The 25,939-nt window shown below is 33.6% G+C and overlaps 2 protein-coding genes across 3 annotated transcripts in view; both read left to right on the top strand.

The window, feature by feature from the left end:
- LOC149774084 (E3 ubiquitin-protein ligase TRIM45-like) overlaps positions 1–25,939 on the top strand; it is a 330,018-nt gene that overhangs the window by 19,275 nt on the left and 284,804 nt on the right. The gene's annotated exons all lie outside the window — the stretch shown is intronic.
- The window catches only part of LOC149774089 (uncharacterized), a 46,400-nt gene that overhangs the window by 9,858 nt on the left and 10,603 nt on the right, over positions 1–25,939 (top strand). Inside the window, exons 3-13 of the mRNA XM_089945837.1 lie at positions 1,968–1,991; positions 4,414–4,497; positions 5,181–5,264; positions 7,249–7,332; positions 8,018–8,095; positions 12,039–12,076; positions 12,900–13,011; positions 19,711–19,824; positions 23,212–23,352; positions 24,294–24,384; positions 25,564–25,719. Of these exons, the coding sequence (XP_089801963.1) occupies positions 1,968–1,991; positions 4,414–4,497; positions 5,181–5,264; positions 7,249–7,332; positions 8,018–8,095; positions 12,039–12,076; positions 12,900–13,011; positions 19,711–19,824; positions 23,212–23,352; positions 24,294–24,384; positions 25,564–25,719 (1,006 nt within the window). The remainder of the gene's footprint in view (positions 1–1,967; positions 1,992–4,413; positions 4,498–5,180; positions 5,265–7,248; positions 7,333–8,017; positions 8,096–12,038; positions 12,077–12,899; positions 13,012–19,710; positions 19,825–23,211; positions 23,353–24,293; positions 24,385–25,563; positions 25,720–25,939) is intronic.

Here is a 25,939-nt window from a genome sequence, read left to right as displayed (position 1 = left end):
AGAAGACGGTGTTTTGATTGTCAATACGTGGTATACACACATGTTTTGTGGTTTTGGGTTGTTTATTTATTTAATATTTTGCATTCTGGTTATGATCCATGAAAGCTAGTGAATAAATCCTTCATAAATCTAGATGTGTAACTGAAATACATTTTGCTACTGTGCAGTATAAGCACCCTTGGACGCGCTTGGATACACAATCATGTATGTGCCTGGACAAACATAAAATAAACAGAAAACAAAACCTTGCTTACCCACCCACCCACCCCCCGCCGAATTATTAGTTCAATACGGCAAGAGATTATCATCTGCGGAACCAGCTCCAAAGGCGCTGTATCACTATAATCACGTGATAGAAAATCCTTATGTGAAAAAATAACTGTATTTTTCGTGGGTGAATCAAACTGACATTGACGACTCAGAGAATGATTATGTAGAACATTTGCATTCAAACGTTGATGTTTATGATAGATTGAATTGTGCAATGGCTAGCGACGAATATGAGAATGGTTGATTATCATTAACTAAAAACTCACCGCACTTGGAATTCTCAATGTGATCCCGTTCAAATATATGTTTAACCAAGTAATGCACATCGCTGGATGAATATTACGTGATAGAGTTCATGACGAAGCAGCCAAAATCTTCGACGTTGAGTTAATATCGTAATGGTGTAAACTGTTCCCAGATAATCGTGTGAACGACATAGCCGTGGTTAATCAACACGCGATTTTATCGCGTGGAAAAACCATTAATGATGCTATACTTTTTCGAGTTTCGATCGAAGACAAAATAAATAATTCACACCGGCATTATGCGATTACACGAGTACAATGGTCAACCGCATATATATTTTATCATCCACATTAGTACACGAATATTCAGTATCATTATCATCTATAACCCATTCATATCAAAAGACTTTCGACTTGATCAAGTCGAGTCAGAAGTCAAGTAGGGATGCTAATGTTAATTGATTACACTTTTAAGGAAATTTGCTTAATGAATATTTCACAGTTGTGACTTATATCAGGTATTTGGACGAATGCGACTCATCACTGACCAGGTTTAAGTTGATTGGGTTCAACCAGTTTTACTTTTTATAGGAAATTATCTCTGTCAACGACATGGTGAATATATTGTTTTCTTGGTATCAACTTATGTCTAGATGCTGGATCAAAGTGATGCTTATTGTACTAAAGGATTAAATTTATTTTTTAGGAAATGAACCGTATCAAGATCCGTCGACATGTAATTTTTTAACGTTTAGTTCAATAACGGGGCAGGGTGATATTTACTGGCTAAAAAAGACTCCGTGTTTATGTGAGAGGATCCCAATCAAGATCAATTGACATGAAAAAAGTTATTGTTTCCCAATCATCAATGTAGGCTCAGATAATGTAGCGCGAAGCTTCTACACAATTGATAACAATGATCGATTTTCGTTTATTTTTTGGAGAAACATCATTTATGACCCTGTGCGATTTGATATAATGCTAGCTTTAACAAATGACGACTTATAATCACGTGATCCTTGACCACCCCCCAAAAAATGACAGAAAGGTTAATATTGCGATGGGAAACTTATAACCAAACATGAATGTATCAAATAAAATTGCACAATGAGGTTATTTACTTGCAGAAATAGAATCAGTATGTTTCTTACTGGTATCATGCGGTCTAAGTAGGTCAGTCTCAAATTTACAGTTATATTTATTATATGGTATATAATGTTGCAGTTCCTTATTTTCACTTCTTCTGCATAAAGAGAAAGAGAAAAGTTAAAAGAGGGATGACATGCCAGACACAACCTTTCCAGGTCAAACGGCAGCGTTGTGTTATAGACCGGTAAAGTAGCTACATACGCTGCAATTGTATCTTAATCATACGTTTGCATTGTACTTTTGAACCAAAATAAGCGACATCCGTTTCAAAGTTTCTAATATAATACTTGTTATATTCTTCAGGATGAAAAACAAATAAAAGAATGGGTAAGTATTAATTTATCTCCACTCAGTCAATACAACATAGGTTCTGTCTTTCACAAGGAACGTGTCCGATTATCAAGACGCGTACACGCCTGAAAAGTAGATAAGCACACAATGTAAGGCATTATTTATAAAGTTACTTTTTCATCAGTTTCGCTAGTCAAGGTTCCGATGTATTAACCCTATCTACACCTTGGCGGCTCGTACATATATTTCTGCGTTTTGTCCTAGTGCCATCTATTTGATTTCATGAGTTGTGTCACCTAGTATGCAATGCCAATAACCAGTAGCGTGTAACAGCGGTGCATTGTACGTCCGCTAAAAATGGCGGAGGCAAATGATTTCAAAATAATACATTGTTAGTTTAATTTCGAAAGTATGACTATAAGGCAGATATAATTTATTACATGTGCATATAAGGGAATGGATGTATTTGTACCAACACTGACCGGTAATGGAACATTGATTATTGATGAATCCATTCTTCCTGTACACTCCACTTGTCTTAATCGTATAGGAACAGCATTCAAATTTGAAGAACCTGATTTGCTGCATCGACTGAAATGCATAGACCTGAAGCACTTAAATATCTCAACGATCTGCCAAGGTGTAGATAGGGCTAACACATCGGAACCGTGGCGTTTCATTGACATGCTCATTTTTATTTAGAATGCGATGCTAAGAATACATATCATATTAGTTCAGGTTTACGTTATGTTATGAATTCCACTTATCAATTACCTAAACGCTAATCTCAATGCAGGTTAACGATACCGGTAACATCAAATGACACACTTATTTGTGGTGGTGCATAATGACAATTTCTGAGTTATGCTTTCTTAACAATTTAATAGAGCTTTCAAACAACAGTAGTACCACAAGTTATTTTGTACAAAGAAATTACACAGTTTCTATTCTTAAACGCAGTTGATGCTAGAATCACAAATCTTGTAAAGCTATCTTTCACAATCAGAATCGTTGGACATTTTACCAGTATATAAATTAAGAATGGAGAATGTATTTACATCGTACTACTTTCATCAATGGGTGGTAATTTACCTGACTCTACCATGAGAACATGGTTTATAGGCTACCTTCTAAGATCTACTCTCACATTTCTCCCAATGTGGAAAGCACATAATATGCACATATGTGACATTTAAGCAGCATTCTACAAGTGCATTAGTTAACTCCCTTCTCTCTCTCTCTCTCTTTCTGTATATATATATATATATATATATATATATATATATATATATATATTGTAAGTTTTGGGAAAGTAACGTTAAATGTCTTGAATAAACAGATGTTCTCTGCTAACATTTAATGTCAATAGTTCTTGTTGGTCTTTTGATTGTTTTCATTCACTATTGCAGGTAATGTTTGATTAAAATAGTAGCAACACTATTAAGTTCTTACTGTACAAGGGCATCAGGAAACAAACTTGGTTATTCTCTTCAGAACAAATCAAAAGGATGGAAAATCCATACTAAGGTGTAATAAGTACTCCATGAAGAACTTTAGTTTCACGGCTGCAGAACGTTTTCCATTGTTTCGTAGAGGTCGCTGCATGTTTGATCTGTAACCTGCACATCTGATGACTTCAGTTTTAATGTCCTTAGTTTAAGGCAACATGAAGTGTATGCATGCATAAGAGAGATAAAAGGACATACATACAGACAGACAGACAGACAGTGAACGTGTGTAACCTAGTATTGTAACTGTAATTATATTAACTGCATTTTCAGTCGCAATTTATCGAAAAATGATTTTGTAAAATAAACATTCCATAACAAATAGGTAACTATTTTCCCCATTTTTATAGAATTGATAATGTCTATGATTATTAGAAAATATTAGTCACGTTCTGTGAAAAGCGTATGACGAAATAAATTAACTGTCAAAAGATGACTTTCTTCGATTCTTGATCAATGTGTTTACCATATTTTTGTGATGCAGTTCGTGATTTTAGTGCATAAGTCGTACACATTACCTTTTCAACGAACAAAAAACAGTGTTAACAACATTATTCTCATACCAGCAACAGTCATACTAGTTTATCTAATAGAAGAAAGCGTTATTGATATTCTGTACGATTTGTACTATGTTTTGTATTATTGTGTGATGGTAACAACGTTAATAGTCACTTCACAATAGACCGTATGTCTTTCTTGCCTACCAAAGTATATATATATATCTCAATTTAAGCTAAACGTGCAGAATTAGGTTATGCATGTAACCAATATGTATATTTGATACGTTCAGTTCATTCAGGATGCATTTATGTTTGTCAAACTTCTAAATTGTAATCATGCAAAAATACTTTGCTAAGGAAATAAATTTAGACTGATAGAGAAACATACTGAATCAATTGTTTCGAATGGTTTTACTAATCCAATATATTGCATGTTCCTGTTTTGTTTAGTCTAATGGGATGAAAGAAGCAGTTAAGGCCCTTGAGGAAGAACTTACCAAAACAAGAAAACAATATGACGACATCAAAGCTGATGTATGTCGGTATTTGAAACTTTCCTCTTTTCCCCTATTCTCCATTCTCTGAAATGTTGGAACCGTTGTTCATAAACAACTGTCTTTACTATGAACATAAATGTTCAAATAAAATTATGATAAACAAATACGTAGCATAACTAAGTAACTGTTTATAGAAATTATCCTTGATACATATATGTAATGTTCTGCAGCCTTTATTTCAGATAATTAAATGCAAACTAATATTGATTAGGATATAATCGCTGCTTATATTAAATCTTGTGTATCATGTATGTGTCTACTTAATTTAAGAAATATGTAAAAAGGTGGTTACTAACCATCTGAATATTACCATGTACTGCCAGTGCTAAATGCCATATAAAGTTTGAATTAATAGTGAAATCCACAAATAGACAAGACAACGTGTTTGACAATAATCAATAAGTGTTTAAAAAATAAATTTTTATTCGCATACGGAAAGACCCTTTTTTGTGATCATACATACATTATTTAAATTATCATTTGTCACAAATTGTAGTTTTCTAAACTGAATTCGGCTTTATATTTAAGCAGTGTTGTATTGCCGCATACATCTGTACGAGTTGCATTATCTGACAATAATAATTCTATACAATCGCTCTCTAATTTGATACAAAACTGTGGCAGAAACATAACATTACTCATTACATGTACAAACTATAGGCCAATACAAAAGGCTTGAAGCTGACGCAGGCGGAGAAGGAGATACAGGCCCTCCGTAATCAGATTGCTGATTATGTTGCTCAGGTAACATTACTCGTGGCATGCGGTGGGTTGTACTTGTGATGTAATAATAACGATACACTTTGTTGTGCCAATACTAATTTTGTTCATTGTATCTTGGGGTAATTGTCAGGTCTTACAGGTTGAAACATGTATTGATACTAGCAACGATTTATATGCTGTCATTATAGCAGGACAGGCCACATTTTGTTTAAAAGTTTTCGATAGGAAAATTCAGGTCGCAAAGTGTTGACACTGGTAATCATTTGTATCATGCTAATGTGGCACTAACAGTCATTTTGGGCAAAATATTCATGCACGAAAATGCTTAGACAGTGTAATTTATTTGCGTATACATGTTCATGTCATTCCATCAATGTAAGTATGCATGATCTTATAGAACCAGTGCACTACTACAAATATTTGAAGACTATCCTTTGCTTTTGAGAAGTTCACGTAAGTCTGAGATTGTGTATCCACCACTGGTAGTGAGAATCAACATTTGAAAATGGGACTGAAGAGAGGAATAAATACAAAAGAGCCTATGGGTGTTATTCTTTGCATACATTTTGTTTCGTTTGATGTAAAATAGCAATTTGATAATGATGCCAATGATCACAGATCTTTCTACCGTGTGGTTCTTAGCTGCATCTTTTAATGTCATGCGAGTTTTTGTTAACACTTTGATTTGAAACCTTCAATATCTTGTCCTGTTATCTTTGATGTTCTTTTCTGTTTCTAAACTATTCTGGGTAGGGAGTGAAAGATACCAGTCTACTGGCACTTAAAATGGTTATTATATGATATGCATGATGATGTAGTCACAAGTATGTGCCTCAGGTTCCGAAATATAATTAATGTGTAAATCAGAATAGTTGTGCTTTGCTCAACAAAGGGAGTTTTGTAAGATTTGATAAAATAACGATAAATGTGTTCAATCAATTGACGTTCCCTGTTAACATTTAATGTCAATAGTTCCTTGTCTTTTGATTATGTTCATTCACTACTGCAGGTAATGTTTGATTAAAATAATAGTAACACTATTAAGTTTTTACTGTACAAGGGCATAAGGAAACAAACTTGGTTATTCTCTTCAAAACAAATCAAAATGGATGGAAAATCCGTACTAAGGTATAATAAGTACTCCATGAAGCACTTTAGTTTCACGGCTGCAGAACGTTTTCCATTGTTTCGTAGAGGTCGCTGCATGTTTGATCTGTAACCTGCACATCTGATGACTTCAGTTTTAATGTCCTTAGTTTAAGGCAACATGAAGTGTATGCATGCATAAGAGAGATAAAAGGACATACACGTAGACAGACAGACAGACAGTGAACTTGTGTAACCTAGTATTGCAATTGTAATTATATTAACTGCATTTTCAGTCGCAATTTATCGAAAAATGATTTTGTAAAATAAACATTCCATAACAAATAGGTAACTATTTTCTCCATTTTCATATAATTGATAATGTCGATGATTATTAGAAAATATTAGTCACGTTCTGTGAAAAGCGTATGACGAAATAAATTAACTGTCAAAAGATGACAGTTCGTGATCTTAGTGCATAAGTCTTACACATTACCTTTTCAACGAACAAAAAACATTATTCTCATACCAGCAACAGTCATATTAGTTTATCTGATAGAAGAAAGCGTTATTGATATTCTGTACGATTTGTACTATGTTTTGTATTATTTTGTGATGGTAACGACGTTAATAGTCACTTCACAATATACCTTATGTCTTTCTTGCCTAGCAAAGTATATTTTGCATATCTCAATTTAATCTAAACGTGCAGAATTAGGTTATGCATGTAACAAACACGTATATTTGATACGTTTCAGTTCATTCAGTATGCATTTATGTTTGTCAAACTTCTAAATTGTAATCATACAAAAACTCTTTTGCTAAGAAAATAAATTTAGACTGATAGAGAAACGTACTGAATCAATTGTTTCGAATGGTTTTATTAATATAATATATTGCATGTTCCTGTTGTGTTTAGTCTAATGGGATGAAAGCAACAGTTAAGGCCCTTGAAGAAGAACTTACCAAAACAAGAAAACAATATGAAGACACCAAAGCTGATGTATGTTGGTATTTGAAACTTTAGTGTTTTCCCCTATTCTCCATTCTCTGAAATGTTGCAACCGTTGTTTCATAAACAACTGTCTTTACTATGAACATAAATGTTCAAATAAAAGTATGATAAACAAACACGTAGCATAACTAAGTAACTGTTTATAGAAATCATCCTTGATAAATATATGTAATTTTCTGCACCCTTTATTTCAGATAATTAAATGCAAAATAATATTGATTGGAATAGAATCGCTGCTTATATTAAATCTTGTGTATCATTTATGTGTCTACTTATTTCAACAAATATGCAAGAACGTGGTTACTGACCATCTGAGTATTACCATGTATTATCAGCGCTAAATGCCATACAAAGTTTGATTTAATAATGAAATCTACAGAATAGACAAGACAACGTGTTTGGCAATAATAAATAAGTGTATACAATATAGATTTGCATTCGCATACGGAAAGAATCTTTTGTGTCATCATACATAAATTTTTTAAATTATCATTTGTCACAAATTGTAGTTTTGTAAACTTAATTCGGATTTATTTTTAAGCTGTATTGTATTCCCGCTTACATCTGTATGAGTTGTATTATCTGACAATAATAATTATGTACAATCGCTCTCTAATTTAATACAAAATTGTGGCTGAAACATAACATTGCTCATTACCTATACAAACTATAGGCCAATACAAAAGGCTTGAAGCTGACGGAGAAGGAGATACGGGCCCTCCGTAATCAGATTGCTGTTCAAGCTGCTCAGGTAGCATTACTCGTGGCATGCGGTGGGTTTTACTTGTGCTGTACAAATAACGATACACCTTTTTGTGCCAATACTACTTTGTTCATTGTATCTTGGGGTAACTGTCAGGTCTTACAGGTTGAAACATGTATTGATACTAGCAACGATTTATATGCTGTCATTGTAGCATAACAGCCACTTCTTTTTAAAAAGTTGTCGATCGGAAACATTCAGGTTGCAAAGTGTTGACACTGGCAATCATTTGTATAACGCTAATGTGGCACTAACAGTCATTTTGGGTCAAAATGAGCATAAATGAAAATGCTTAGACAGTGTAATTTATTTGTATAGACATGTTCATGTGATTGCATCAGTGTATGTATACATGATGTTATAGAACCAGTGCACTACTATAAATATTTTGAAGAATATCCTTTGCTTTTGAGAAGTTCACAGAAGTCTGAGAATGTGTATCCACCACTGGTAGTGAGACCCAGCTTTAGGAGATGTGACTGAAGAAAAGATTAAATACAAAAGAGCCTAAAAGTGTCATTCTTTGCATACATTTTGTTTCGTTTGATGTAAAATAGCAATTTGATAATTATGCCAAACATCATAGCCCCAAACCTTCTTCCTTGTCGTCATTAACTGCATAATTTAATGCAATGTGAGTTTTTGTTAACACTATGATTAGCGAACTTCAATATGTTGGCCTGTTCCTTTTTTTTCTGTTTTGCTTTTGCTAAACATGTTTGGGTAGAGAGTGAAATATGCAAGTGCACTGAAAATAAAAACGGTTATTATAAGATATGCATGAAGCTGTATTCTAAAGTATGTTACACATATTCAGAAATACCATTAATGACTGTCCTGTCATAATGCTTCGTGTTTTCCTCAGCAAAGGAATGTTTGGCAAGATTGTATCAAGAAATGTTAAATATTTTGAATTAATAGATGCTTTGTGCTAACTTTTAATGTAAAAGGTTCATGTTGGTAACTGGATTCGTTTCATTCAACATTGCATGGAATATTTGATTGCAATAATATCTACACATTTCGTATCAGACTCTACAATACTATGATGAAACAAGCTTAGTTATTCTCTTCAAACAAATCTGATGGAAAATCAGCACTCAGCTATACTATGAACTCCATGAATTTGTTCGGTATTACAGCTGCAGGAGGATTGCCGTTGTATCGCATAAGTCGCTGCATTTATCACACGTAACCTGCATTTCCTGTGAATGCAGTTTTAGTGTCCTTAGTTCTCTGTAACCTAAGACAATATGAAGTGTATGAATGTATGAGAGAGAGAGAGAGAGAGACAGACAGAAAGACAGACAGTGAACTTGTACAACCTAATGTTGCAACTGTAATTACATTCACTGCATTTGCAGTCACAATTTATCGGAAAATGATTTTATAAAATAAACATTGTTTAACAAATAGGAAACTTTTGTCTCAGTTGTCATATAATTGACAATGTCTATGATTATAAGAAAATATTTTGGCACGTGCTGTGAAGAACATAAGAAGAAATAAGTTAACTGTGTCGATAGATGACATCCTCTATGCTTGATCAATATGTTGACCATATCTTTGAGATGCAGTTCAGGATCTTAGTGCATAGGGTAGCACATTACCTTTTCATCTAATAAAGTATACGGTATGGACATTATTGGTACAATTTACGTGTATTTTTCATATGTGAAGATTGTATTAATTCTTTTAATACATCGTTTTATTTTGTATAGTCTGGCTCTGATCTGTGTAATTATTTCCTGGGTTTTTTTCTCATGATTCTCTAAGAGACAAACAGTGGATATTTTAATTGATTTTGTATTAATTGTTGAAGAAAAGATTACTGCATGCTAACAAAAAATGTAAAAGTTCTCGTGCATCCATATTTGTTTGATTTAATATCCTTCTTAATAAATATAGTGTACACACATTTAGTTAGTACAAACATATATAAATAATCTGAGGAATGTACACTTGTATAAAAACCCCATAGAAAACACAGTTATTATCAACAGTGGTATATGCCTGTGTGACATTACCTGCATATAAAGTGCGGAAATTCATTTTGTCATATAGTGCCTGGATAAAGCCATCATGATACATCACTGTGATAAATAAATTTCACTAAAGCTTTGAGTATTGAATTAGTTTCGACTTTGAAGAGTGATGTAATAGCTTTGAAACTGATGAGAGTTTAACAGTGATAACTAGCTGAAAGGCCATACTTTCCATTTATTCCACAAACTATTTGCATATGAAATGCAGTATAGATTTTATTTGATAATTGGTTCTTAAAATTGCCCTAAATCAATAGACTTGTTGATTAGTCAGTTTATCAGAAGCCATATGATATGCATCCAGATTCTCTAGCAGAGCATGTTGTGTGATCTTCACACTGTTTATAATTAAATTGAACATTATTGATCCTGATTTAATTTTCTAGCAGAACTTGGTCTACGCTAACTCTAGCTCGGCCTGCATTTAAACTTTTAGTACCTACCATATTTGTTTGATCATAAGGTGAGACCAATTGCAAACCCAGGTCTGCCAGCACATAATGTGATAGCTGATCTTGATGTGTGCTATTTGTTATGAGTCATCATTGAAGCAAACAGCATAGATCCTAATCTGTCAGCTCACTATGCAAAATCAGAATTTGCATTGTTTGCTGTTGCACTCCACTTGTATGGTGGTAGAATATGGTGCCCAATGGATTAAAACTGATTGATCTGACATGTATCCATGCTCAGTCTATATTACCACATTGCACACACAGGCAAAAAGAAATAGTAAAATATGTCATCTTTAAGTAAAAAATACAAGTGTATGTATCCCATAAATATGCTTTATGATTCTTTAATGTGTATATTAATCACAAACTGTTCCATGAATCCTATGCACCTTTTTACCACGAAGCTTTCAGTTCATTTCTAGTAGAGGTTTTCTTATTTAGAATAAATGTCCATAGCACCGCTTCGTATCACAACACGTCATTCACAATAGTTCATTCACAATAGGTCATTCACAATAGATCATTCCAATACTTTAGTTAAGCGTTTAATGATATAATGTTAAGAATCTGCCAAATAACGCCTGAAAAAATTGTACTACAGTTCTAAATTTGATAAAAAGAAAAATTGACGACGCAACTTGGTATTAAAGTGCGAGTCAATAATCGAAGGTGCAGATTATATTTCTAGTTTCCTTACCGTTACTGAAGTAACGAATAGCGTATCGACATTATTGATTTAAACGATACATATCAAAGCTTACAAAGGCTTCAAAACCCTTTTATTTGACCAACTACGATACCACGAAGTCGTCTACAGGCATCATTTATCTCGACGCGAACAAACTCTATAATTGGGCCATGTCACAAACCCTTCCCATAGGCGGATTTCACTTGATCACCGGAGAACAGTTCCTTTAAGAAAATCGAGCAGGATTCGCCAGTCAAGTAGGCTATTTCGTCGAGGTCGATCTCGTTTATCTAGGCCAACTCTACGCTGCTCACAACGATTATCCATTCTGCACTGAACGATTTCTTATCGATAACGAAATGCTGTCTCGGGAACAGTGCGATACAAAATAGTTCAGTCTGGGAGACAACAAGATGAAAAAAACGTGTGCCCATTCTCGTGGATAAAAACATGTACATTTTGCATCATCGTCTTCTCTAAAAAGCTATCCAGAACCGACTATTGCTCCATAACATTCATCGCAATCTCAAGTTTCAACAGTCCAAACAAGGCCTATGACTGAGTGAAATGCACTGAGAAGACAACGGTTAACCAATTTAATTGTCATACCAGATTTAGATAAGGTCGTGATATGCTGAGAGATGTTGTAGTAAGGAGCCACTTAAGCTTAGATAACGATGATGTTTTTGTGTAAGATGCTGTGTTGTATGGAACCTGAGTTGTATTATTTTAAAATTTTCCAGGATTTGAAAATATCAGAACCGGACCTACTGCCAATTGGGTAAGTAACACATGAACTGTGATGCATTCAATACAACTAAATGTTAGAAGATATGAGGAATAATTTGAATGCATAAAAGAGACTCCCAAGACAGAATTTCGATCTGATCATCTATTTTAGCCATGACCACAAACTGAAACGATATCATGCATATAATCTATACTCTCTCTCTCTTTCTCTCTCTCTCTCTCTCGTATTTAACACAATGGGTGTGTTCATAATTAAGAAAATTCAGTAACCATTTAACTATTGAGTCTGAAGTCATGTCTCGCAGTTTATGTTGACCTTAGTATGAATACAATTTAATTAAAAAAACAATTGGTATTCCCGCCATAAACGAAAAGGGTCATATAATGCTACCTTTGCTAGCCCTTTTGTTTGCTCCTCTGCAAAGCCATCCTTATATGTCACATGTATTCCATCACACTTAGGCAAATTTGCACATTACACATTTTTTCTTATTTACAACTGCTGCACGACCATAAAGTTTTGCTTGTAGATGACTCGTGTTGAAAGCAGCAATATTAAACCAAAATTGCGTTCGTCTGACCGATACGTTATATTTCGTTGAATCTGTTTAAGTTTGACATTAGGTTTAATTCTCATTTCATTTTCACCTTTTGCTAAGTTATGCACTATTTTACAACAGACATGTGCTTATAACATAGATGTTTTACAGAAGAGATCATGATCAAGCATTGCTGGTCTCTAAGTGCATTTCGAAGATCCAGTTGATATAAGAAGACAATGATTGTATTTCAGTAATATGTGGGGACATACTGTATAATGTTCTTTGAATTTGATCATCGATTGTACTTTTCAGTGTGAAGATCACAACTTATTTAACATACATCGACGACTGTGGCTATTTCTGTGTACAGAAAGAAGATAGTTGCATTGGTCAGATAGCGGAAGAACTGGACAAGGATTGCAAGGTATTAGTCCTTCAAAATTACTATACCCTGCTTCCTGCAGCAAATTTAAGTTATACTGAGAACCATATATCGAAGTCCAAGTTAAATTTCTACATGAGCTTTGCACGTAAATTTAATATCTTTTGCAAATAAACTGTATACAAATCTGGCAAATTAACTATATACAAATATTTGCAAATTAACTATATATGGTCAAACCTTTCTAAAGTAGTTACCCATCGGAAAAGACAAACTGGCCTTCTAACACATATGACCTCTAAATGAAGATTTAACAAGTTTTATTCTTAAGTCTTTCAAGAGCGTTTTAATTTCTTTAGGTTTGGTATGTACCGTGTCTAGCTAATGGCAAAATTTATTATTCTCTGTTAACTATTAATTACCTTTTCTGTTCAGAAGTTCATATATAAATTTTACCACAGTTCATGTTGTGTCGTTTTGGATTATGTATGCGGCATGGAGGCAGCTTAATCAACTGCTCATAAGTTGCAACCTGAATCCGCTATCTCAGAATTAAAAGATTTAGGCCTATAGTTTAAACTATCATCGGATGATTAACAGAACATCTTTCTTTAAAGTCGTATGATGACATTTAGGTAGAAACGCTGTTTATATCATGCACTGATTTGTTTAATATTGCCTGATGTGTAGAAGTACTCTTTCTTAGACATGTGCTCTTGCAAAAAATGCCAAAGAAATCACTGAAAATTCTGAACCAACTCTTAGATAAATTAGCCACTGTATTGTTAGCACATCCACCTCTCTGACAGAAACGAGCAGTGGTTGAAGCTGAAATTGATTTTTCGCTTTATACCTAATATGTACCTGATAAGATCCTCAATCCATGTTAGTGCATTAAAGACCAATATAAATTGTTACAAAGTTCAAATGTAAGAAACACAAGCAAATTGAGGGTAAAATTAGTTCTCTATTAATTGTTGTTGATGAACAAACGTAATACGGTCTTCTGTGCATTATAAATTAAAAAAGATGTGTGTGTTTGTCTGTGTTGGAAGGGGGACTATAGAGTAGAATATGTCCCCCAACATCAATAGGGGTTAACCTTAGCATGACTTTATTTGGGATTTATCTTATAATAATATAAATTAACCACTCAAAAAGTTATATTGACGGATTGATGCAATGAAGGTTTATATTAGCACATACGAATATGTACACATCTAAACAAGGATGTCATTGAAAAGAAATTATTCAAGTGCACAATGCTTGGTTAGGAAATACATAGATGTAGGCCGTGGAGAACAGGAGGCTCATTTAATGCGTACATTTTAGGCGAATATTTCACAGTTGAAAATGAGAATGGCCGAGGTGACAATGTGACAATTAAACAAGAATGACTATTAAGGCAGGTTTGAATATATAACCATACATTTGCTTACATTGCATTTAATGCAATTCTTTGCAAATTTTATTTGTAACATGACATCTGATAGCTAATGATTTACATTGACTCCATTGACATCACACTCCTTGGGATGCAGAGATATATATAAACATTTTATGATTGTATACATAATTGTACAACCATCGATTGAATGGAAATATAAAAAAATATGTATTGGCTACGTTAAGATTATCGATGATAATTTTACCATAATACTAGTTTGGCTTCATTTTCTTCAGATAGTTTAAAATGCATATGCAGATAGCCGTTCGAAAATATAAAATACTGTTCTTAGATTCATAAACATAAGAATTAGTTTCTAACAAGATAAATAACTGTATTTGTTCGTTCTCTGCAAAAGTGAAGGGACCTAGCATATCGTGATTCTACTGTCCAAATGTCCGTAAATCCTGAAGATCAGTTGATTTCATCTTTATGGAGCAAGGGTAGTTGTGGTGCCCTCCCTATTGTAAGCATTGGCATTTGCCACTTGGAAACAGATTTCTAGAGCTTTTATTATTTTCCAGTAAATGTTCTTTTCATTGTTATTCATTGGCGCTAATGTTATCGATATTGATTTTTTATTTTGCGCAAGCCATTATGTCAATGTATCTTGAATCTGATGTAGGATTTGTCAAATTTTGAAGCCAGGCAGCATGTCCTTCCTATGCTAAATTAGACTGCACCACGCACTACATTTTGCAAGTCCATTTATATTCCAGTTTATACCGCATCATCAAAATGAATTGTTCACTTAAGGACATTTTCAGACCATACTTTTGTTTCAGGCAAATCGGTAGTTAACATAATAAATATCTATATCACAATAAATGCCTGTAGTGCAAAAAGAGAAACACAAATGGCAAACTTTAATTTACATAGAAGTAACATTGAAATAATTCGTGACACGGGCTGGAATAGATTCCACTTTAGTAAATATGAATGTCAAGAAAGTACGAAGCATAACAAATCGGTGAAGTTTTGGATCTTTGTGTGAGGAGTCATGAAATTTTGAGATGCAAAATTATCAAAGCTAGAGAGCAATATGAAATGTTAACAACGATAATAGAGCACATATAACCAATATAAAGAAATCAAAAAGCAATTAAGAGTGTATTCGTATGAAAATGCCTCATGGAAAAAAGCAATACACGGCAATGAGGATTTAAATAAAGAAGAAACCTCTTGGATAAATTGATAGAGTTTACTAAGTAGATTCCAAAATCAACACACAGATACAGGATGTAAAGATTGTCCGCCATTTGGGAAGAATTGAAGAAAAGAAACTAGACCAAAAATTTCTCGATTCACTAGATCCATGCCAAAAATAGAAGTCATACAGAGAAAACAAATGACGAATGCATCCGAAATATTGATGAGGGAATAGGTTATAAAACTATATTAGAACATATGGAAAAGTAAACAAACTTGACTGTCAGCAGAGTGCTTGGGTATAAGATTGCAAAGTTGTAGTGAAACTAAAAGCGGAGAATTAAAATAAAATTTTAAACAATTTAGTTTTGTCTGATAGAAAGAAAACATAATTCATTCTCAGCTCCATTTGTCAAAAATTATAATAGATGTAACCCATGACTGAGGCTTTTAATTCACGTAGGTGTGCGTATGAAAACAGAAGAAAGAATAGACATTCATGAGTTGAAACTATTATGTTTATCACAATAGTAAGAAAAACAATACATTTTTTTAAAGCGATTCCATCAGAGTTAAGTTTGCAATATGCAAGGAGTTAATGGTCTTGTCTTTCTTTAATCGTATGACATAAAATGAAACGTTTGAGCATTGCATTACGGGAAAATGAAAAATATAAACTTAACTCAAGCAGAACGTCTCTTCATGGTTATATATAAGGTAGCGAACTACAAAATATTTTAGGTATTAAAATGATTATATTAAAATAACTATTCTCTTATAATTGTGAGTTATTCCATTCGTATAAAAAATTTGAACGAGTTTTTTTCTTCTTTTTCGGATGGATACTTCACGACCTTTATGGCGTCTATTACTACCTTAAATTTAAAACATTGTATCAACAAAGTTAACGCAGAATATTTCAAGGCAGCTGATGTTTGTCTTGGCTTTTTTGGTTCTGAGGCCCTTACTTTTCTACCAAAACCATCAGTATTATTTCCCATAATTTCTTACTTTCACCGAGATTATAGGGATAAGTCCATGACGACCTTGTGGGGAAAGGCAAGGTTATGGCGATCTCTAAGGCGATCTCTAAGGCTGCAAAACTCTCCATAATGAGGGTGCTATCAGCCAATCTCTTTGTTTTATGTCTGTTTTAAGGTACTGTTGAGCCTGATTCTGCAAAGAATTGGTCCTATCTTGGGGAACATCATAACTGTTGAGCAGTCAGGCTTCAAGCATGTCCTCGTCACTTATGGTCAAGTCCTTGCCCTGACTACGTTTGTTAAAAACGGGTTTCAGAGGAACCTTAAAACTGGACTCGTTGTCATTGAGCTAACAGTGGCATATGACACGGTCTGCCATGTAGGGCTATTGTTGAAAATTTCTAGAGTATTGCTGATTTGGATATGTGAGATTATCCAACTGTTCCTTCGCGACTGGCGCCTCAGAGAGCACACCCGAAAGAGTTACAGCTCGAGGAGACGTATGTCTAATGGGCTCTCACTGGGGTAGCCTAGACTGTACAATGTTTATATAAATGACTTGCCTGCAACATAGTCGGACAAGTTCATGTACGCATATGATATTGCTCTCGGGATTCAAAGTCGCTCGCTTATTAAGCTTGAGGAGTCACTGAACAAAAAACTGGAGTAAATTACTTCTTCAAGAAAGAGCACCTACAGCCAATCAAACAAAGACAGTCCCTAGCGTCTTCCGCCTTAACAATGCAAATGCGATCCGCGAACATTTCATCCTCCTTAAAGGGAAAAGAATAAAACACAACCCGATACAAACATAACTTGGTGTGACTTTGGACAGAACACTGACATTCTACAACCACCTGAGGAAACCTACAGCAGAAATGAGAACTTGAAACAACCTACTCCGAAAAGTGGACTTATTTTTCAGAGTATTATTGACTGGAAATAGTAACTACTCTTCACTAATACTATTGGACAGAAGCATGAATTTGGAATTATATTAAATTCAAACAAGGATATATTGGATTATATTATTTTGATTCATCAAAAGACTGTTGGTACATATCCACGTCAAAAGGCCACTATAAGCACGTCAGCACATGCAGGGTTGGATCTTATTTCGAACACAACTGTAATCAATGTAGAATTTAATTTATTGGGACTGGTGATATAAATTTTTGTATTATTTCGAATTTAGTTCACAACATTGAAAGTTCTTTTAAATTTTTAAAGTTGCATTCTAGGCAAGTGAATTATTTTTGAATTGTACAAAACTTGTTGGTTTTGGCTCTCTTTCGTTACTTAATTTAAAACCATATGGTCGTTGTACGACAACATAATGCAAATGAAATATACATAGCAACAAGCTGCGCAGATATAAATAAGACAACTATTTAATGATGGTGGTGAAGAAATGTTCATAATCCACTAAAAATTAAAATAACCCAAAAATGAACATGAGCTATATTGTCCCAAAAAATCCTACATTACATTGCAGAAATTTCAAATTCTACTGGAGGAAAAGATCCTAAGAAACTTGGTGACTATTCACCAGCCTTTATTTGTATTTATTTAAAGAACATTAACTCAAAAGCGCGTCAAACTGAATCTTTGACGTGACTAAGAATTCGAGGTGGAATACAAATTCTGCATTTATATTTTTATCCTTTCACAATTCACCTTCTGACCTAGCTTAAGCCTTAGATTTTTAAATTTTTTAAACATTTACATAGAATTTATGATCTGAAAAATAAATAGGTACGTCGTCAATCAGGATTATGAACAAGGGGGACACACTATAATAAAATTAAAATAGTTTCTTAAAGCAATGAAATTAATATGGCTAAGCCAAAGTTTAATGTAAAATTACATATATTTAAGAACAATCATGTTTTGTTTTAATAGTTGATCATATTAGGAAGTTCATTTAATAGCACAGTTCAAATAGAATTGATAGCCCAGTTAGGAAAAATGTCTATTATAAGCTTTTCCTGAATATGTTAAATTTAAAAAAAGAAAGAACGTTTAGAAGAAATGCTGTTTGAATATTGATACTAATATGAACAATATATATATATATATATATATATATATATATATATATATATATATATATATATATATATATATGTGTGTGTGTGTGTGTGTGTGTGTGTGTGTGTGTGTGTGTGTAATAATAATTAGAAAATGCTTAAATACATAATATAATTGGCACTGTTACCAATAATTGCCAAACAAAAACACTATAGGATATAAATGGATGCATCAGAAAACGAGAGGTAACATGCAACTAGATATTTGTTTAAAACTTATTCAACATTAAAAGAAAATTATTATATAGAAATTATATAGAATTAAGAAATTTCAATAAGAAATTTGTACATGCAGTACTAAAAGCAAAATCAGTTTTGCAACTATAAAATTAAATTATTTAAATTAAAATGATATATGTGAATTTCATGCCATTAATTATTTACTGTATTTCTGTACTAAAGTTCAAATACATGGCCAAGATATTATACACTATCTAAAGATAAATATTAAAATTACCTTAAAACAAATTCAAAAGAAACTATTCTTTTGAATTTTAATTGAAATAAAAATTAATCAATATTTGTAGTGAGTAGAAGATAATCCATATTCAAAGCTAGGTTTAAAACAAGTTTACTTAATTTCGAAATCTTTCTTAACTTTCAAACTTATATAAAAAGATCTAATATGTATTTGTAAATAACAAAACAAACAACGTAGGAGAATTGTAGCCTGTCTTATTACAAAGAAAATGCCATTTTATCAAATTGATGCGTTAGATTTTGATTAGAAACTATTTATGACCCTTCATAAGCAAATGCACCACTTTGCTCTCAGCTGATGTATCGTTGCTGGTCAAAGACTAAGAACAGCTGCGATATCGCAGAGTTAAGAACGTTAGTGGGCAACTAAACATGCCATTCTGTCAACCTCAAAGCTCTAGAAATCCCCCAAGAAAGCAATCAGTAGGAACTCGTTCTTATGAAGAAATCAAGATGGTCATCCGCCATATGAACTCGGACAAGGCCTCGGGAAAGTATGGACTCCTAGTGGAAGTGTACGATGTCATATATTACCTCAGTACATAAATGTCATACTTTATGAACAAAGCGTTATTTTATTGTTCCTCTTCAGAAAAAGTTTGCCCCTAACATTCAGCTACTGAAGAAAGGACAGTTTTGTGCTGGGCTGTACAGCGGTGATAACTGTTGGACAAGGGCAGAGATCATTGATATAAAGGATTCTGAGGTAAACATAATGCTTTGAGTGAGATAATTGATGCGTGAAGTGTGTGCAGGATAAGGTGGAACCGTGTTTACATACAAGGAAGTACATATTGTATACAAGTCGTGTTCCAGATCTAAAGGTAAGGATGGACTATACTGAATTGGTTATGAGAATGGTCGTGGCTTTAATGCAGACTGCTCTATGTCTTTTATGTCGTCAAGTACAGTTACAACTGTATGGTCTTAGGATCTTTGAAATAAGGCGTTCATACCCACCTTCAGTCATATGCGTGTTTATTGTTCATATTCCTGTTGTTTTATGTTATAATTAATCGCTGAGGGACAATAACATATGATGCAACATCAAACGTGTTCGAGCTGAATAAATGGGTTCTAGCTGATTGCCTCTATTAGTAATCAGGAATCAAATAAAATATAAATTGCCGTAGTTCATTCTGATGTACATGAGACTATAACGTACATTAAATAAGTTTTCTTCTGTATGTAGAAACGTTGCCCATTTTTACCCACCAGTTACCAAAATGAGCGAACATATTGAATTGTGTCGAATCATGGTTATCACTAACTGTGTGTGTGTGTGTGTGTGTGTGTGTGTGTCATTTGGATTGTTGTCATAGCTTTAAACAATTATCCCGTCATATCGCTACGATATCTCAAAATGGCAGTTTATAGTGATGTCTAGCACTTGGGGCATCATTTCGCATACATGTATCATCCTGTCCCACCCATTCATATTATCCTTACACCAGACCGACTAGTCCTTACACTAACCTCTAAATGCTGAATGCCTAGCGAGGCAGCTGCTATTGCCATTTTATATGTATATGGTTGGACCCGCGGCCTCACGCATCTGGGGCGGGCACTCTAACCGCTTAGGCCCCTATCTAATATCATACAATTTGCATGCTGTACAGTATGCGCACAATATGATGATATCATGTTTAGATTCAAAGGAATAAAGTATATATTCTAGGATAAGAACATATACTAACCTAACAGACGTCTCAATGATTAGGAGTTGTACTCATTATTAAAGAATTGCGCCCTTAAAAATATTACCTAACATGTAGGAGTATCTCATCCGCAAACTATTGTATTCATTACATACATGAGTGATCATTTCTTCTTATGTTAATTCTTTAGGTAGGCTTTAATAAACAGTAACAAAAGAAAGAGTGAAAAGAACAAGCTTTGAAAATTTAACAAATAATTTATTTCCATGGAAAAACACCGTAAAAATGAGAAACAAAATAAGAACTCTTGGTTTTAGGAATCAAATCCAAAACAAATAATCCAAGAATAATCCACGAATTAAATTTTAGAAGTCCTAATACAATTGAAATAAAAGTCGTTTCCCATAATTATGTATGAGCACTCAAATATTTCTAGGAGAAAGACTTAATCTTTAAAACTCAAATAATGCGAATAAAAATTAAAATATAACTCCAAACTGTCACACGAAAAGGAAGATCTTTACGTCCCATTGTTTAGAACCCCAACTGCCTAATTTCTCTATAAACAAAGATTATTCAGTAACTTGAGACGCAAACCAGATTCCCGGATGAGGTGCACGTGATTTCGTTATATAATGGTTTAGAAGGTATCCACAAGTCTAGTGGCACGTAGTCCAGTACAGCCTCGATCATTAACACATTAAAACTGAATTTTTAAAAACAAATGTTGTTTACTTGACCCTCAATTCAGGCCAGGAACTGGTCAGCAAAAGATACAAAGTTCGGTGTTTGAAACAGACAATGAGGTGAAACTAATTTCTTGAAAATAACAAATTCCTAGTGAACAAAATTACATTACTTTGACATAATGAAATTAAAAATTAAAAGACTTTAAAACTTACAAACAATTAAATTAAATCAAATATAAATTAAATAAAATATACGTAACATAATATTTAATGGCAACTACTGTAATCAAAGTCAGACTGTGTATGCCAACTACTGTATAATAGGCACAACGATGATAATTTCCCATTTGTTCCGCAATTATGTAAGTATTGGTCAGGTATTTAGAAAGTATACTTCAGTTTGAAATTATGATATATGTTATTTCCGAAATAAAAACTCTTGTATCTGTTTGTGGAAAAATACACTTAGTACTCAGATTGCCTTGAAACATTTCACATTTTACATCTCTAATGTATATGGAACATTTAAGTACAATTTGATCAGTAACTCCTTCGAGATTCATATGTTAGATGCTATTAATTTTTTTTTTATTTTTGTCTAGACAGACCAGCATTAGAAGGAGATTTCCAAGTTTCACCTACATTGTTAACTAGGGATTCCACATATTATTGTTTCATGATTTGTAATAAAACTAGTTTTTCAATATACCAATGGTAACACTGGACTGGACTGTTTGAGCAAAGTGACGTATTGATCCTAACTTGGATAAGAAGATGGATAAGTAGGATTTAATTAACAAAAATCAAATACACAAGTGAGGTCAAAAAAGTTCATATTTTTAGATACATATATTAAAACAAAGCATAAGAATATTACTCACTTGACCAGAGAAGTCAATGGCAATTCATAGCTAGAGAAGTTTATGTACCCAACCCCTATATGATACATGCATTTTTTCACATCCAAATGATCGTATGTTATAATGGGAAAACAGTTTTTCAACAACTGACATCCTATAGCTCTGAATGTTACATACCATTATGAGAAATACAAGACTCCTTTTTCTATATGGATTTATTAGCATATTTTGCTGAAAGAACTGCTGCGTAACTTCAATTTTGAAAAAAAGCAAATGTTCCTGACTTAGGTGGCACTTAGTTGTTGTAGGCAAACTATTATTTTGAAGATAAGTGTTGGATAGGTTAGTTAGTATCGTCACAGTTTAAGTCTAAAAAATGTTATCAATACCTGTGATTTCAATTTTTAGTTTAAAACACGTTGATATTTGTATTTCATATTTGTATGGTTGGCAGTAACAGCGTAACTCAGTTTACAATTTGGGACACCATATTTTATGAAACAAAGTCTTACAGTTGTACACTGGAACATCACGTGTTATAACAATAAACCGTGCAATATTCACTATTTTAGATAAAAAAATGGAATGACTTTGATGATAAAATGCGGAGCGGGTGAACGTCTGCAGTCAAACGAAACACCATCAAATGGGTACTATTCCTCATATAACACAACACCAAACTAATCTAAATTTAATTTATAACGGTTTTGGACTTTTGGCGATAAAATAATTTTAAAATTAAATTTTGCTAATTGATAAAAATGAATTATTTACCGTATATGGTACTTCACTTTTGTCAAGCTTAATGTTCAGTGTCTTTTGCATGATACTACAACAAAGACTTAAGGAGTTGTTTGTTTTTATTTCTCTCTTACTTTTTTTCCAGCCGAAGGTAGAGTTACGTTTTGTAGACTATGGTAACGTTGACAGGGTTTTAAGCAAAGATATCCGCTGGTTGTCGGAGAAAACTGCAGAGGCACCTGAACAGTGTATACGTTGTAGTTTGCGTGGGATCCAGCCCCTACAGGTCGTTAATACAACATTACAACAATAAATTTGCACAATAATACCACCAGCAACAGCAATCAAAGCGACAAAACAATCTCAAACAGCACTTAGTATCTATCTATCTATCTATCTATCTATCTATCTATCTATCTATCCACAAATCTCAAAGGCTGATTGTAGCATGTTGTCTGTACAGAAACCAAACGTATGGCGACAATAATGGCACTTTCAAATTAAACTTAGTTTTAAGGATACAATCTTCTGTTGCTTTGAGTTGTTACTTATTTTTCTCCTGAGTCGTTTATAATATATATACTTGGTTATATTTTTAACAAAAAATAGTTTGGATGCTATAACGTTCCCGTATATAAGTGCATCCTTGCAACTTGAATGTCGTTTTATAAAGAAATAGATAATTATTACCGTGAACTTGTGCTTCAGTGGCTTTTTCAGTAGTTTTTGTTTTGGTGGGGTTCCTTTTCACCAGCCACATAGCATGGGTCATTTGTACTTAAAAGTCCTGTTTCAGTGGCTTTTCATTAGCCATTGGTCAGTTTCTTCGCCATTCTTAGCCTGAGAGGCACGCAATCTTCTGTGTGGATTTTGTAAGTGAATATAATACACCCTTCCAAATAAAGTCACAGTAAAGGAGTAATCTTTATATACTGCAAATTACTCTAGTTAAATTTTCTATTTAGGTCTGTTTCGGTAGCAGTGTGACTTTAGAGTCAATTAATATTCTATGCTGATGAACTTTGTTAAAACAACACCATATTCCCAATGTAGGTTAATTTGACATATGTTTTATTCCTCATCCATTGACTTTTGATAAGTTTGGATAAGTTTGCATGTAGGTCAGTTTCTTGTTTGTTGATGGTCTAAGGACATACAAAATGAGGATGGGTACAGCATTTCTATTCAAAAAACATGTTTATTGTGTTAAATTATTATTATTTTCAGAATGAGACCATATGGAGTAAGGCCTCAGGCTTAGCGTTTGCAGAGATAGTGAGAAATAAGCCAATCATTGCTGTTGCACAAATTCACTGTGGTGAGTGAAATAAACTAGAAAGAAAAAAGGCATTGCTATTTGTGGCGATCGGCTTAATCTTGAGTCAAGATAATATGCATAGCGATTTTATTTGTATGATAAACAACAATAACCTATATTGAACATAATACGATGCAACGAATTAAACACCTTATCAATCCATTGTATCAAAGAGAGAATTCATAGCTGATATTGTAGACCTGTTTAATAAAATTGATTTAAGTGTAGAAAACAGCTCCAGTACTGCAGTTGTCATAACATGAAAGCCAACGTACAGGTTAAATCATATTTCAGCATCTCAATTTAAACTTATTGATATGCGAATTTTAGCAGACAATTTTGTATGACGCCTGGTTGGACATTCATACCGATCGGACATCCAGGGTTATCACTATATTGACGATCTTGTTATTGTTTTTCGTCATGAATTAATGAACATATTGACATGGGGTTTTCACCCAGAGGCTCCATCTAATATCAGGGTTTTCGTAATGAAAATGAATGTTAGATTACACCCCCTATGTCTGACACTTAGGCCATCTTGAACGAATGGTCATATCGGCATGGGGTTTTCATCAATACGTTGCATATGATAGGGCATATGCAACATACAGTCTGCGGCCAGAATTCAGCCCCTGACCTGGTTTTATCTGCTTTTTTACATCATATGGATTGGCATGAAAGTTTCACATGTGCCTGGTCTAGTTGGCTCTGAAAGAAACCAGTGTTTATGTAACATTCAATATTGCCGACATATGTTTTCAGAACCAATTGAAGTAAGACGTTAACTTTTTCAAACATAGAAATGAGCGCCGGATCGCCGTTACAAAGACACGCTATGGTGAGTGACTTAAACTGAAACAAGAACAGGCTTTAATATCTCTAGAGATCTTGTCTGTTAAGGATTGATTAAAGTCATGTGTTGAGATGAAAATATTATACTATTTTGAAATGCCGTTTATGGTACCGGCAATTTAAATATGTTGAGTATGATAAGCAGCAACTAATTGACAAGGCTTGACAGAACGTTTTATCGAAGAGAGGATCCAAAGCTAATTTCGTAAGTCTCAATCTTTCTCTCTACATATTATGTCAGTCATGATTTTAGTTACTGTTACATGAATATTGTTTATAATTTCCACATTACGTGAGTTCATAAAATTAACCTGTATATTTAAGATAAAATCTGTGAGGTAGAACTTTGCTTGTTGTCGGACCCAGACATTGATATCAGCGAGACATTAATCATGCAGGGAGTAGTACGCAGCATCTTCCCTAAGCAGAGATATCACGAGGAGATCGAGAAAAAAGAGGTGGTGGAATTCTCAGATTCAGGTACACACACCCTTGTCTTAGATATTTGAACTTAAATATATTTAGATATCACATGAACATGGTGAAGATCAGGCATCCAAAATAACCGCCATAACAGTCATCCTGAAAATCTCTTTATCGCTGATTCCCCTAAACAGAACATAATATCGATCTGGGGGGTTTCAGCAGAAAACGTAATATGATACCTAGTTGAAACCGATGCTGATCTGACATCCAATAT

Source organism: Sinohyriopsis cumingii, unplaced genomic scaffold, assembly GCF_028554795.1.
Source record: "Sinohyriopsis cumingii isolate HCF-2022 unplaced genomic scaffold, ASM2855479v2 utg000426l, whole genome shotgun sequence".
NCBI lineage: Eukaryota > Metazoa > Mollusca > Bivalvia > Unionida > Unionidae > Sinohyriopsis > Sinohyriopsis cumingii.
This window is presented reverse-complemented; position numbering and strand designations above follow the sequence as displayed.